The sequence below is a fragment of the Rhinoderma darwinii genome, chromosome 1, assembly GCF_050947455.1.
Source record: "Rhinoderma darwinii isolate aRhiDar2 chromosome 1, aRhiDar2.hap1, whole genome shotgun sequence".
NCBI lineage: Eukaryota > Metazoa > Chordata > Amphibia > Anura > Rhinodermatidae > Rhinoderma > Rhinoderma darwinii.
Genome location: NC_134687.1, coordinates 41,714,841 through 41,731,564, shown reverse-complemented (window position 1 = coordinate 41,731,564; position 16,724 = coordinate 41,714,841). Strand labels below are relative to the sequence as shown.

At 40.4% G+C, this 16,724-nt stretch overlaps 1 protein-coding gene across 1 annotated transcript in view; it reads left to right on the top strand.

The window, feature by feature from the left end:
- NSG1 (neuronal vesicle trafficking associated 1) overlaps positions 1-10,172 on the top strand; it is a 66,373-nt gene extending 56,201 nt beyond the window's left edge. Inside the window, exon 5 of the mRNA XM_075858044.1 lies at positions 8,350-10,172. Within this exon, the coding sequence (XP_075714159.1) occupies positions 8,350-8,550 (201 nt within the window). The 3' untranslated portion in view covers positions 8,551-10,172. The remainder of the gene's footprint in view (positions 1-8,349) is intronic.
- The last annotated feature ends 6,552 nt before the right edge of the window (positions 10,173-16,724 follow it).

The window sequence follows — 16,724 nt, the reverse complement described above, 5'->3', positions numbered from 1 at the left end:
TTGCAAGCGCAGTAGAAGCAGCACTGCAGATTTGAGTTGTTACTTCTCAACATACCGAAAAGAGATGAACATGTAATAATGGGCATTATAAGTATTGTGTGGCCTTACATGCAGCAAGTGCACCAGGTTGTTGTGGCTTTAATCATTCAATTGGGCCATTTTTTCCTTTTTAATGCAAACAGCAAATCTATAGGTCTTCATACACAATGTGATAAAGCAATTGGTTGCGGGTACCAAGGTCTTATGGGGTCAAACAATTTCCTCTACTAGCAATGATGCTCTCTAAACCCACGACTGCCGACTCCATCTATTAGATGTGTCATTACTTGTTATATACGGCTAGCTTACTTTTGGTACAACTATTATTGGTAAATGAGAGATCTACGATTATCCTTGTTGTTTGCACATTTGTTACTTTATCTGGATGTAACACACACTCATTATGTAACAATAAGGGCACATTTGTGTAATATACAGAGCCCTGTAAAATTATTTCCTATTTTGTTGCATTATAACCCTGAATTCAAATAGATTTTTGTACCATTTGATTTACACGTCTGCCAATTTGAAGGGGCAAAATATATATATTTTTTACTGTGACACAAACAATGATTAAGACAAAAACCTGAGAACTTTGTTGTGTATAAGTATTCACCCCCTTTTTTGCTGCAATTACAGACACAAGTCTCCTGGGGTTTGTCTCTATTAGTTCAGTACATCTACACACTGGGATTTTTTTTCCATTCTTCCAGGCAAAACTGCTCCAAATCCTACACGTTAGACGGGTTGCGTTGGTGTTCAGCGTCTACAAGTCATGCCACGGATTCTCTATTGGATTGAGGTCTGGGCTTTGACTCGGCCATTCCAAGACATGTAAATATTTCCCCTTAAACCCCTCCAGTGAAGCTTTAGCAGGATGTTTAGGGTTATTGTCCTCCAGGAAGGTGAACCTCCGTCCCAGTCTCAAATCTCAGGCAGACTGAAACAGGTTTTCCTCAAGAATTGCTCTGTATTAACTGCCATCCCACTTTCCTTCAATCCTGACCAGTTTTCCAGTCCCTACCCCCCCACAACATAATGCTGCCACCACCATGCTGCACTGTGGGCATGATGTTCTTGGGGTGATGAGAAGTGTTGGGTTTGCGCCACACATGGCGTTTCCTATGATGGCCAAAGTTAAAGGAGTTTTCTAGCATCTAAAAATTGGTGGCCTATCCTTAGGATAGGCCATCAATAGCTGATGGGTCGGGGTCCAAATCCCGGGAGCCCCGCCGATACGCTGTTTTAAAGGGGCCGCAGCAATCGTACGAGCGCTGCTTCCCTTTCATTTCTTCTTGCTCACTGTGAATACCTGTGAATTGCCTGAGGATAGGCCATCAATTTTTAGTGCCGGAAAACCCCTTTAAATAATAGTCTCATCTGAGCAGAGAACCTTCTTCATGTGTTTGGGGAGTTTGCCGCATGATGTTTGGTGAACTCAAAATGTGTTTTCTTACACTACCGTTCAAAAGTTTGGGGTCACCCAGACAATTTTGTGTTTTCCATGAAAACTCACACTTTTATTTATTAAATGAGTTGCAAAATGACTAGAAAAATATAGTCAAGACATTGACAAGATTAGAAATAATGATTTTTATTTGAAATAATAATTTTCTCCTTCAAACTTTGTTTTCGTCAAAGAATGCTCCATTTGCAGCAATTACAGCATTGCAGACCTTTGGCATTCTAGCTGTTAATTTGCTGAGGTAAATCGGTAGAAATTTCACCCCATGCTTCCAGAAGCCCCTCCCACAAGTTGGATTGGCTTGATGGGCACTTCTTGCGTACCATACGGTCAAGCTGCTCCCACAACAGCTCTTTGGGGTTGAGATCTGGTGACTGCGCTGGCCACTCCATTACAGATAGAATACCAGCTGCCTGCTTCTTCCCTAAATAGTTCTTGCATAATTTGGAGGTGTGCTTTGGGTCATTGTCCTGTTGTAGGATGAAATTGGCTCCAATGAAGCGCTGTCCACAGGGTATGGCATGGCGTTGCAAAATGAAGTGATAGTCTTCCTTATTCAAAATCCCTTTTACCTTGTACAAATCTCCCACTTTACCAGCACCAAAGCAACCCCAGACCATCACATTACCTCCACCATGCTTGACAGATGGCGTCAGGCACTCTTCCAGCATCTTTTCAGTTGTTCTGCGTCTCACAAATGTTCTTCTGTGTGATCCAAACACCTCAAACTTCGATTCGTCTGTCCATAGCACTTTTTTCCAATCTTCCTCTGTCCAATGTCTGTGTGCATTTGCCCATATTAATCTTTTCCTTTTATTAGCCAGTCTCAGATATGGCTTTTTCTTTGCCACTCTGCCCTGAAGGCCAGCATCCCGGAGTCGCCTCTTCACTGTAGACGTTGACACTGGCGTTTTGCGGGTACTATTTAATGAAGCCGCCAGTTGAGGACCTGTGAGGCATCTATTTCTCAAACTAGAGACTCTAATGTACTTGTCTTGTTGTTCAGTTGTGCAGCGGGGCCTCCCACTTCCCTTTCTACTCTGGTTAGAGCCTGTGTGTGCTGTCCTCTGAAGGGAGTAGTACACACCGTTGTAGGAAATCTTCAGTTTCTTGACAATTTCTCGCATGGAATAGCCTTCATTTCTAAGAACAAGAATAGACTGTCGAGTTTCACATGAAAGCTCTCTTTTTCTAGCCATTTTGAGAGTTTAATCGAACACACAAATGTAATGCTCCAGATTCTCTACTAGCTCAAAGGAAGGTCAGTTTTATAGCTCCTCTAAACAGCAAAACTGTTTACAGCGGTGCTAACATAAGGGTTTTCAAGTGTTTTCTAATCAATTAGCCTTCTAACACAGTTAGCAAACACATAAGAACACTGGAGTGATGGTTGCTGGAAATGGGCCTCTATACACCTATGTAGATATTGCATTAAAAACCAGACGTTTGCAGCTAGAATAGTCATTTAGCACATTAACAATGTATAGAGTGTATTTCTGTTTAATTTAAGGTTGTCTTCATTGAAAAGAGGTTTTCTTTCAAAAATAAGGAAATTTCTAAGTGACCCTAAACTTTTGAACGGTAGTGTATATTTTTCTTTAAGCAATGGCTTTTTTTTTGGCCACTTATTTATTTAGTCCCACTCTGCAGTGTACGGCTTGTAGTGATCCTATGGACAGATTCTTCCATCTCTGCTGTGGACCTTTGTAGCTCCTTTAGTGTTATTGTTGGTGTCTTTGTTGAATCTCGGATTAATGCCCTCATTGCCCGGTCTGTGGGGTTTGGTGGGCGGCTTCTCTTGTCCGGTTTATAGCTGTGCCATATTATTTTCGTTGTGTTATAATGGATGTCATGGTGCTCCGTGGGATGTTTAAAGTTTGGGAATTTTTTTTTATAACCCAACCCTGATCTATTCTTCTCCACAACTTTGTCTCTGACCTGTTTGGAGAGCTCCTTGGTCTTCATGTTACTTGCTTCGTGGTGGTGTAGACTCCGGGTGTGTTTATACAGACATCATGTGACACTTTGACTGCACACAGGGGGGTACTTATACAACTCACTATGTGACTTCTGAAGTTAATAGGTTTGAGCAGATCTTATTTAGTGGTTTCATAGCAAAGCGGGTGATTGCATACGTACTTACAACCTTTCAGTTATTTTTTTTGAAACTAGGCATATTTTTCTCATTCCACTGGAACAATTTGTAATATTTGTCAGATCCAATACATAAAATCAAATTTAAAATCCATTTTAATTCTTAGGTTTTAATGCAACAAAACAGGAAAGACACTGCACATATGGCACGTCTTACCAACATATAACTAACCAGTGACTACGTTACCTGATCTCTGGAGAGACACTGCCCTATAAATGCCAGCATACACCGCAGCATAAAGTAATGATCACTAATGATTATTTTTGCTCATACGTAGTTGTAGCAGTTTCCCTTTAACATCGGGAGTATGTGCTAGGTCATTGCCTGCATATCAGACTACAACAAACCTGCTGTGCAGACACCAAAGCAATAGACCGCAGCCGCTCCAAGTACGAAACTAATTAGTTCAGATATTTTAAGTGTCAGAACATTCTGTTCTAATTTAACTTATTTTTAAAATACCAAGTTAACTATATATGGAACACGTAATGCCCCGTATTTCCTGCACAACAGGCAATCTTTCATATTCTTTTCATTAAAACAAATAAATAAAGGGGAAATGTAACATTGCTCTCACTATTTTTTAATGTTGATTTTAATCGTTAAATCATCTGCATAGTCAAAGCGCTAAATGACAAAATTCTGGTTGCCTGCAGCCGCCAGTAGGGGGAGCTTAGGAATTTACTGTATACTATGTTATTATTGTGTTCAATGTTTAACCCCTTTAGGACACAGCCTGTTTTGGCCTTGTGGACACAGATGATTTTTTCAAATCTGACATGTGTCACTTTATGTGGTAATAACTCAAACGCTTTTACCTATCCAAGCGATTCTGAGATTGTTTTCTCGTGACATATTGTACTTTGTTAGGGAAAAAATTTGGTCGATAAATTCAATATTTATTTGTGAAAAACGTCAAATTTTAGCAAAAATTAGCATTTTTCTAAATTTTGAATGTATTTGCTTGTGAAACAGATAGTAATACCACACAAAGTAGTTACTAGTTAACATCCCCCATATGTCTACTTTATGTTTGCATCATTTTTTTTCACGTACTTTTATTTTTCTAGGACGTTACGAGGCTTAGAACTTTAGCAGCAATTTCTCATATTTTCAATAAAATCTCAAAAGGCTATTTTTTCAGGGACCAGTTCAGTTCTGAAGTGGCTTTGAGGGCCTTATATATTAGAAAGTCCCCATAAATCACCCCATTTTCAAAACTGCCCCCCTCAAAGTATTCAAAACCACATTCAGAAAGTATTTAGGCGTTTCACAGGAATTAAGGCAAAGTAGAGGTGAAATTTACAAATTTAATTTTTTTTGCCGAAATTCATTTGTAAAAATCTGTAACACAGAAGGTTTTACTAGAGAAACGCAACTCAATATTTATTGCCCAGATTCTGCAGATTTTAGAAATATCCAACATGTGGCCCTAGTGTCCTAATGGACTGAAGCACCGGCCTCAGAAGCAAAGGAGCGCCTAGTGGATTTTGGGGCCTCCTTTTTTTAGGAATATATTTTAGGCGCCATGTCAGGTTTGAGGAGGTCTTGTGGTACCTAAACAGTCGAAACCCCCAAAAAGTGACCCCATTTTGGAAACTACACCCCTCAAGGCATTTTTCTAGTGGTATAGTTAGCATTTTGACCCCACAGTTTTTTTGCAGAATTTAGTGGAATTAGTCAGTGAAGAAGAAAATCACCTATTTTTCTGTGGAAACATAGAATTTTTTCATTTTTACAAGGAATAAAGGAGAAAAAGCACCCCAACATTTGTAAAGCAATTTCTACCGATTACAGCAATACCCCATATGTGGTCGTAAACTGATGTTTGGACCCACAGCAAGGCTCAGGAGCGAGGGAGCGCCTTTTGGATTTTGGAGCGCAGATTTTGCTGGATTGGTTTTCAGTGCCATGTCGGGTTTGCAACGCCCCGGAGGGACCAAAACAGTGGAAACCCCCCAAAAATCACCCTATTTTGGAATCTACACCCCTCAAGGAATTTTTCTAGGGGTATAGTGAGCATTTTGGCCCCTCAGGATCTTTTTTTAGAGCTACGGTGACCAAAAAACAGCAATTTTGGCGCTTTAAATTCTTTATTTATTACAGCGTTCACCGTGCGCAATAAATTAAGTTTTAATTTATTCTGCCGGTCGGTACGATTACGCCGATACCATATGTGTATAGTTTTTTTTACGTTTTGCAGCGTTTGCACAATAAAATAAAGTTTCTATAAAATTATTTATTTTCTGAGACACGCTATTCTGAGCCGTAACTTTTTTATTTTTCGTGAAAAAAGCTGTGGGGGGTCTTGTTTTTTGCGGGATGGGTTGTAGTTTTTATTGGTACCATTTTGGGGTAAATGCGACTTTTTGATCACTTTTCATTCTATATCTTGGGAGGGGTGGTGACCAAAAAATAGCGATGCTGACAGTTTTCCGTTTATTTTGTTTGCTGCGTTCACCGTGCGGAAAAATTAACATTATAGTTTCATAGTTTGGGCCGTTACGAACGCGGCGATACCAAATATGTGCACTTTTTTTTAACATTTTAATTTTTTCCCTATAATAAATGACTTATTATAGGAAAACAAAACCTTTTATTTTTACACTTTTATAAAACATTTTTATTAACTTTTTACACTTTATATTTTTGTTTATTTACTTTTTACACTTTATTTTTTTGACCTGCAGCTTTGATCGCTGCTAGAATACATTACACTACCTAGGTAGTGTAATGTATTCCAACTGTCAGTGTGACGTCACAGTCACTCTGACAGTTGGTCTACGAGGATCAGCAGAGGCTGATCCTCATAGGCTGACATACATGGCAGACCTGGGGGCCGTTGTCTGGCCCCCAGGTGCCATCACAAGCATCAGAAGCCCCCACGATTGCATGGGGGCTGCTTATGCGCTACAAACCCGCTACATGCGGAGATCGCAATCGAGCCCCGCATGTAACGGGTTAATTGCCGAAATCAGCGGCGATGAGCCGCTGATCGGCAACACTGGAGAGTGTCAGCTGTCGGGGACAGCGGATCTCCAAGTTCCCGATGCACACTGTCGCCGACAGTGTGCATCGGGAACGGCACAGTGACTTTCTGTCACTCTGACAGGAAGCCTATCAAGACCAGCCGAAGGTTGGTCCTGATGGGCTTTCGTCCATGGCAGACCCGGAAGCCATTGTTTGGCTTCCGTTTGCCATACTATCGGCAGACCCCGCGATTTCGGACGGGGGTCTGCCGATATGCTAGAAACCCCTAAAATTCGGCGATTGCACCCGATCGCCGAATTTAAGGGGTTAATTCGTCGAAATCAGCGGCAAAGGACCGTTGGCCGGCAAGAGGGGAGTGTCAGCTGTCGGCGACAGCTGACCTCCCGGTTCCCGGTGCACACCGTCGCCGACAGTGTGCATCGGGAATAACTCAGTAACTATACGTCCTCGTGCGGGAAGTAACCTCCCGCAACGACGGACAGTTACGTCCTGGTGCGGGTAGGGGTTAAACAGTATGCAGTTCGCTCTTAAACGCTCCTAGTGGTGGATAGATAGATGGAAAAGTGTTCATAGTTCATCATAATGCGAGATATCCCATCATTTCAAGTGGTATCTATTAGTGACTTAACATGTTAGTGGTATCAAACTATATCAACTATAAGTCCTTTACTAGTTTGATCCATATAAACAATGATAACGCTAAAACTTACAATGGATATAAAGTAGATGTGCATGTGTTTGCTACAGCTGGAATAGCTGGTACCTTTAAGTTCTACAGAGGATGGGAATAAGAAACATTGTCCTTAGTGTGAAGTTCTCTTTATAAAGTGCCTGCTTAGTGTTGAAGTCCATGTTAATTAAAAGGGAATGATCTCAAGAAGACAACCCCTGTCTATATACCCTATTAGGGCATATGCATGTCATAGAAGGGGGTCCCCTATTAGGGACCCCCTCGATTAGCCAGACGGGAGAGCTGCTAAGAAAGATTGGGCACAATGTAACACTACATTTCCCCTGCAGGATGCTGCTGTTTTGACCACTGGATAATAAGTTATGACCTATTATAACCAAAGGATTACATTTCAATGGATGTTCTCTGAGAAAATATCACAAAAACACAATGGCCCTCGCTGAAGTCCTTAAAAAAACTTCTGCTACGACCAACTATGTCAGAATGACCTCACCAGTCACAGAGCCTTTCCAGGGTGTTCATATAGGTCCCATAGATGGCCCTGCTAACAGTGTATCAGGGCAAAAGCATTGAATGTATTCTCTACCATAGAACTTTTTGGACTTTCTGGCAAATGCAAGAAATGCCTATCAGTTGAGGCCGGCTTTATAACCCCTTAGATACAAAATGAAAGTGCTAAGAACTTGGGCACATTCATTTGCTGGCATAGGCCAGAGACACAGATGATAGTGGAGTGGATGAGGTGATATAAGATTATTTGTGGTAGAGGAGATTTCTATTCAATAATGACAGAGCAGCTGGCGGAGCTTATTTGATCCATGTGTGTCCTTTTTTGTCCTTTTACACTTGGCTGTCATCTGTGGCCATTTTTGAAGCCTTAATGTGTTTTCGTAGCAGTAGGACTATAAACTAAACCACAGACATACCAGCTGAGGTAGGCGAGGAACTCTTGAGGTACACCTATGAAGACCTCAAGTCCACGGATTAATTCTTCTTTTCTATTTACAGAACAATCGATGCATCCCTGCGGCTCTTGACAACTACTACACTGAACAGGATACCAGCGCTCAAGGGAAGTTTTACACAGTCATAAATCACTACAACCTGGCCAAGCAAACCATCACACGCTCTGTATCCCCATGGATGACTGTTCTGTCAGAAGAGAAGCTGTCTGAGCAAGAGACAGAAGCCTCCCAGAAGTCAGCTTAGCTGCGCCCATACATTGTTTCTCGATGTCAAGGGAGCTCAACAGAAACTCTAAAAAAACAAAACACCTAAATAACTGCTCAGCCTCTATGGCAAATCAAGTGGTAAAGATTAATTTAGAAATTACTTGTATTTATGTTTAAACAAAGCACGCTTCTGTATACTGGTATTGCTGTGCATACATAACAGTACAGATCATAAATGAATATACATCAACAGCAAATCAGACATAGACAAACAAGTAACTTCACAACAGGGAAGCTTGCTGAATAGAAATATTTTTTTTCTTTTTATGGTTGTTTAAATTCTTGTGGGTGATTTGGTTTGGACCAATGTGTCCTTAGGTGAAGTATCAGTTTGTGGGATAGTTAGTTGCAGAATGAAAAGCAAACTTTTTTTTTTTACAGGTTTAGATAAAAAAATTCCAAATATGTTAATGTATAGAACCATAGCAAATGTGTCTAGGTCAAAGTTGACTAGATATGACCATACTAATTGTCTCTAGGTCAAGGTTGACTAGGTATAGTAAGACCATCCTAATTGTCTTTAGGTCAAAGTTGACTAAATATGGTTATACTAGTTGTGTCTAGGTCAAGGTTGACTAGATAAGCCCATTCGAATTGTGTTTAGGTCAAGGTTGACTAGGTAAGACCATCCCAAATGTGTCTAGGCCAACGTTGATTAAATAAGACCATCCCAATTGTGTCTAGGTCAAGGTTGACGAGATCAGACCATCCCAATTGTGTCTAGGTCAAAGTTGAGAAGATAAGACCATCCCAATTGTGTCTAGGTCAAGGTTGACTAGATAAGACCATCCCAATTGTGTCTAGGTCAAGGTTGATTAGGGAAGACCATCCCAATTGGGTCTAGGTCGACTATCTTGTTGCTTTGTTTAAAGTGAAACCTCCTTATGCCGTCCTCCAACACAACAAGGTAATACTTATTTTTGGAAACATAACCAATGGATATTTTATTTCTACATCACATTTTCGTTTTTGGTGTAGAAATTCATGCCTCTTACATTTCAATAAGGCTTATAACCTAGAAGATTAATCCTGCCTTATCATTTTTGTTGTAAGTTCAGTTCACAGATCTGTCAGTGACTTGTAAGGCTTTTTTTCTTTCCCGCAGCAATATCTTCAAAATGATTTTTGGAAAATAGCTTGGTTCGGACATTGAATGAGAGGCTTGGAAGCACAGTTCACCGTTTTGGGCACATTTTTTCCCACTTTAATGATTGATAGATGGCGTGATGTGAAACTATGAGTGAATCGGTCTAAACCTGTCCATGTAATCTTTCTAAAGGAGGATAATAATGTACTGCATTTGCAAGAAGAATACACAAATGCATATTTGGGATGTAAAATGGAATATTTTTGGATGTTTTTATACTTGAGTTCCGTGAAGTAGCAGGAAATTTCTTATGTTAGTGGTGGTTGTAATTCAAGATGATAAAAGCTGTGTTTACGGTTATGGTTTCAGTAAAGGATTTCAAATGATCACGGAGAGTTTTGAGACTTCATGTATAGATGAAAGGCCTGAAATCAAGCGCTTTTTACTTCCCTGCATTGGTGCAGTCTAGAAATCTTGGGCTTTTGTGAATCTAATAAACAGAAAGAATCCTTCTCTTTTTCTTTTTTTTGCTAGGACAGGAGCGGAAACAAATAATTCCCCTCCGGATCAAATTCCAAATTTTGCAATAAAAAATATAATGAGCGTTACTTCAAAAAAACAACAAGGGGTTGTCCAGGATTAGAATAGGAATGAGCTGCAACATCAGACACAGCCAAAGCATATGTATTCCGGGGGGTTTTTTGGGGAGGGGACAGATCCTTTATTCTAATCCTGGATAAACCCCTTTAAAACGTTTATATGTTTTGCTCCAATTTACTGTTGTAGCAGTAGGAGTATATCGATTTAACAAAATACATAGCCACAGAACATGCAATCAATGTGAAATACACAATGTCGGGAAACTTTGTTCTTTGCTTTGAGCGCCTGAAAATCGCATAAACACAGCAGATTTTTATATGAGAAATCATAACTTGATGATCCTAACCTGAGGAGCAATCAGGAATTCTGCTGGAAATGTCCTTTAGACTTCGTTCACTGATTGAACAAGCAGGGTAGCAGTTTTAGTGAATTATTGGTCTTGATAATAAAAACACTGCAGAACACAAAATTTCACACTACAGAATATTAGATGGATCACGAAGGCTGTTAAAGGGGAAGTGCTACAGAAATACTTATAGTAAAATAATTGGATATCACGTATAGAGAGTGAAAATTGAAAAAGTTAGTCACAAACTTATAGCAAGGAAATGATTTGCTGCCACGGGGAAGACCACCGATTCTTCTCTACACATTTTTGTACATAACGTCTGACCATGGTTGATGCCGGTCTTGTGTACACTAGTGTTTTCCCTCAAAGGTCACCTGACCGCAGGTAAAGATGGCATATGTGGGGGCAGAACTGAATACTGGAGCGGATGGGACATTTATTTTCATTACAGGACAAAAACAGTTGGCTTCTCTAATAAAAACCATAAGCTAGTGCTCCGGCAGCGTCTTTATCCCTCCCCTCGCACCACAGACGTCACCTGTGCCGACATTTTCTGAAACACAGTCCTAGATGAAAATCCTAGGGTTCACATGGTGTAACTTGGCCACTTAGAGTACTCTTTTTATGGTCATGCATTTCACTGGCAAGCATTTTGCCAATGTACATATTGTAGAGACGCAAGTTATGCTTTGTTGAAATAACCTATGCCAATACATTTCTGTGCCTCAATGATCTATTCTAGCTTTTAGTGAGTTGATAGACTATAATCTCATGCATATTGCTTTAATCCACAGAACTTCTGCATTCACCTTGTGTGTACAGTTTATGCTGTGGGCTATGGGTCATATAATGGGGATTGGAGACCTTTGGGTCATATAATAAAGTTAGAAGTCCTATGGATCAGACTCGTGATTGGATCAAAATAGAAAAGGAATACACCGGCAGATAACAAATCTACTGGAAAGTTGGGTCTGGTAACCTGCAGAATTTTTAAATGACATTACGTTCTTACCAGCCAACGCTGCAGTCCAGATATTCTAAAATACACAACCACTCCATAGAAACTAGATATTTGATGGCAGGACATTAATGCCGATGGGGTTTGCCGGTCCAACTTTTTTGTGGAAAAATGGATCATAAGGGTTGTTTTCTTTTTTTCCCTATTGTACCCTGTTCCCGATAAGTGGCACCAGATGTCTGGTAGTTACCACCACCCACCGACTGTCCATATTAGCAGATGGGAATCTAATTTATTTGCCAACTAATCAACTTTCAGTGGTCATTTATGTAATATTAATGGCCAGCTCTATAAACAAAGGCCAGGTATGACCCGGACTATCAGACTTGGTATTTTTGCCTTTAGGGGGAGCAGAGTCTATGGACTGGTTGTACGAACAAATAAAATGTTTTCATTTAACAAATATAAAAACAAAGTGGGAGGTTGAATACTTAAAAGTAGAACGATAGATTTGACTCGAAAAACATTTTGAGATTAAATATCTGTTAAAATTGCCTTCTTAAGGGTGGCCACAGATTGATAGGCTGATGCCAACACCAACAGTCACTAAAACATCCACGAGACTGATGATACACAATGCGTTGCCCTGAATAGGGGTTTCTAGGGGTTCATTTGTTGAAATATTTGCATCTTCCCAGGTAGGGACAAGTATGGCCACCTTAAGGTTACATTAAAACAGGTTTATATACAATCATCCCAAAAGGTCAATCTTATTTGTATGTGAATGGAAAACCAAAATTGGAGAAAATTTTCAAAATGGAATTCGCTAGGATCCACTTTAAAACAAGAGATTATAGTGGAAATTGGGTAACATTGTAGATGATAAATTCACATTCACATTGAAACATAAGGGTGATAAATATATAGACACACTAAGAGCGCTCTCCTTCTATAGTCATCCCAGGTAGAACATAACACTGACGTCTCGCACTGTAACACTTTAGTGGCACTACAACCATCACCATTCACAAATAACCCTTCACTAACTCCTACAATAGTGTCAAACTTGTCTGTTAATGACGAATAGTACTTTAGGGACTTTAAATGTTTGCCATTATTTTACTCTTATGCTGACTGAATGTTTCATTTTCTCTCTTTTGCCAGTGAACACTTTGATTGTTCCATTCTTTATTATTAAATAAAATGTGAAAAAAATACAATTGCCCTCTTCTGTTTGTAATGTAAAGCATGCTAACATATGATCTAACCAGTAGTTTAGCATTATTAGGTATGGAAATTGCTCTGTCTGTTCAGGTTTGCATTCTTGTCAGTAGGGGGCAGTAATATATTGATCAGTGCTGGTAAAGACTCTCAAAGTTCATTCAGCCATGGGCCAGACTCAAACATTGCTTAAAAGTGACAGCTGCTACTCAGTCACTTTCTCTTCCCCCACTCCTCTTAACGAGCTCCAATAAACGACATTGCTCAACAGGGGGCGACAATGAGCCCAGCAGTAAGCATCTCCCAGGGTAAAAGAATAAGCATTTAGCAGAAATTATTTTTACAATGACTTTACCTTGTGATTTAGAAAGGATTACTGCATTATTTATGTTACAGAAGTGATCTTGTTTAGAAAACCTATTTTTAAATTACCCTGATCAGGATTTCTGAGTTAATAGAGGGGATCCATCGTTCGAGGCCTCCATCCATTAGTCCAAGTAGAGAGCAGCTACAAAGAGCATTTCTCTAGAGAACCCAAGCTGTCCATACAGTATATTACACGGACAACCCATTGACTTCAATAAGCACTAGGTAATACTTCAATTCTCCTGTGGTAGCGCTGCAGGAGAATTGAACTCTTGCTGCCCGGTTCCTCCTCAGATTACAAAACCTGATTACACCGCCAAGTGAAGGTCTGGCAGAAATGGTAATGGACATTAATTGAAAATGTTAGTTAGACTTACGCCAATCAATGTTTTCGTACTTATCCAGTCGACAACTCATATAACATTACAGGGGGGGGGGGGGGGTTCCACACCTCTGTCTCCAGCATATAATGCTGGCCATACAACTCAAATACCTGTTGGCTGTTCGTTCAGCCAACGGCTATTTCTCCCGACCCCTCCATACACACACCCGGTCAGTTCGGCCGAGCATGAATGCGTTTTCAATAGGGAGAAGGCTTTTCGCCTTGCAAACAGAAGGATCGGGCATGTTTGAATCCAACATCCTGACCCCTCTCGCCCGGATATCTGCCGTCTGGGGAAAGTCAGTACATTGCCATTGCCGCATTAGATGGTCTGCCAGTCCTGCTGAAATGGTCAGGTTTAGCCGACATCCATCTACTGTGGAATGCTACCTTAAGAAAGCTGCTATATTTCACAAATCTATGTGTAACTGGAGGTTTTCAGAAATTGAAATATGAGATATAAGAAGTGGTCCTAAGGGATGGACATTTCCGGTCAGTAATGCCATTAAAGTACTCCACAGTCCGTCCACATCGCAGCATTAAACGGCTGCTTATATGACAGATAACATTCAGATGCACAGCAAATGTAGAGAAGATGGACCTATGGTTTAGATACTTTGAGAATTTTTTTCATAAGTGATTTACACGCAATAATGAAGGTCAAATCTTCACTTTTGGGCCACCACTGTAATTCTATTTTAACTGGCAACATTGAACAACAAATATATATCAATATATTTTCGGCTTGCTAGCAATAACCTTAACCTGTATAGAAGCCAACTGTAAAAGGTCACAAATCATCTAGACATTATATCTGCCTCTTCCACACTTCGTGTATTCTTCAGGGTGCCTATCACCCGCTTGTCTTCCTTTTTGGGCATACCATTCCTCCGAAGATCGCTGCAAATGTTTCACACAGTCCCACTCTGCTTTGCCCGGGAAATCTCTGGCCACATCTCCAGAGCAGAATAGAATTAAAATCTTAGTCCAGTTTGATGCGGTTAGTTCTGGTCATCAGACCTGTGGACGGTCCAGGATTTTTGGCCGTAATGCTGGCACAGAAATGTGCCCATATTACGCTCCTGTGAAAATGGCCTTAATGTAACCAAATGTAATTGTATAATTTGTTACTTATGGAGACATAATGCTACTGATGTGACCAAGAATAAGTTTTTTCATCTGTGATGATATGAAGGATCACATTAGGCCTCCCGCACACGACCGTAGCCATGTGCACGGCCGTAATTTTCGGGTCAGCCGGGGGCAGAGTGTCACCCGCAAATCATGGCCATTCTTTCCAATCAGCCTGGACCGCAGAACACGGCCGTAATAAGACTTGCCCGTTCTTTCTGGACTCCGAGCTCCTGGGCCATGCACGGACCATGGAAACCACGGTTGTGTGCTTGGCCCCATAGGAATGAATGGGGCCGCAATTCTCCCGTGGATTTTCGGGGGAATTGCGGCCGAAAAAGCACGTTCGTATGCATGGGGCCATAATGACTAAGAGATTTTCCAATATTTATTTCTGTTATTTCGATAGCGCCAATGTATTTCGCACCGATGTACAAAAGCTGTGTTAATATTCACGCGAAACCCACGCAAACACAGGGAGAATATACAAACTCCATGCAGATGTTGTACTTGCTTGGATTCGAGTGCAAGTCAACAGTATTAACCACAGAGCTGCCAAATGTTGGAAGCACTTCTGGATGGTTGGCCATACTGGTCCAGTTAGTGCACGTAGTTGAAATAATGCCTCGAGAATGGCCAACCAAGGTAAATGGACAGACTGGCACTTGGGAGGCCTAGATTTGCTGCACAGATCTCGTGTCAGATTATCAGAATGTTTGAATGCTGGATGTTAATGGCAATATTATCAAGCACCTATTGTGAATTACCACATATGTACCAATGTTTTGTATCAATACATTTTTCTTTATTGCAGAATGGTTGTACAAAAATGAATATAACATTAGTAACAGCTTGCATTTAACTATTAACTAAGCTGCACCAGTCTCACCCTCCCAGAACAAAGACTGTAGTGGTATTAGATGCTCCTTTTCACCGGATGAAGGGCACATCCGAGACGGAGGAATCAGGGTGCAGTGAATAACAAAATGGGGTGAATATATAGTGACAGTAAGAAGTAATGCATTCCAAATTAGTCAAAATTGTGTGCAGCAGAAGTTCAACTCCCAACAAACCTATTTAAACCTCAGATCCAAAAGTGAATCTCTGCCTTTTATCATATCATGATATTATGTTTAGGCCTAAAAGATATATTAAATTAAATCAGCACAGAATTTAAATTGGTCAGAGCTCCATTCTTCTAATACAGAGCTCCAAATTCCCAAATTGCATAAACAGTTTAATATATAACATTCTGGTTTTCTGCAGTCACCACTAGAGGGAATATGGGAGCTTACCGCATACAGTGTTATATTGAGTACGCTCCCTCTAGTGGTGGCTGCAGGAATCCAGGATGTTATGTCTTTGTCTTAAAACAAAGCTTCAATCTCTATAAACACACATTAAGAGATTAAAAAAAACAAAATGGAATTCAAGGGTGGATATTCCCTTTAAATAAAAATTTTTTTAAAATGTTTACTCCACTGTTACTCATTTATATCAGTTTCTAGGAAAGCATGTAGGTAACTAGTGTTGATCTGAACAGATATGGAAAATCTAGTACTCACATTATTTCCTGGTGCTACTATACGGAGGAGAAGACAAACGAGATTTCTAAAAGTTTTACAAGAATATGGTTAATGAGCAAATAAGATACACAAGTGTATTTTAAGTGATAGCAAGACTCTCCGTGTGGTCTCTGCTCAGTGGTAGTTCAGTCTAGAAAAAAAGACCTAAACAATCTGAGACAAATTGGTTTTAAGGAACGTGCTGTCTGCCTAACAACCAGTCTTTAATTGTGTTGTCAGTGTGACCATAGCAACTAGACATGCTGTTCAGTTTAAAGGGGTTACGTGGAGACCGAAAAAGTATTAGCAGTGTAGTCACTGAAGTATGAGAGTACAGGCGCCAATATACATTCTGCTCACCCGTCGCGCGGATTATCATATTTTAATAGATTTTTATAGCGCTGGCGGGGGACCGGAGGTCTAGTTGCAAATGACAACACGACTCTTCGTCACGTGACCGACCCCATTGTACTCTATGTAATCGATGAACTA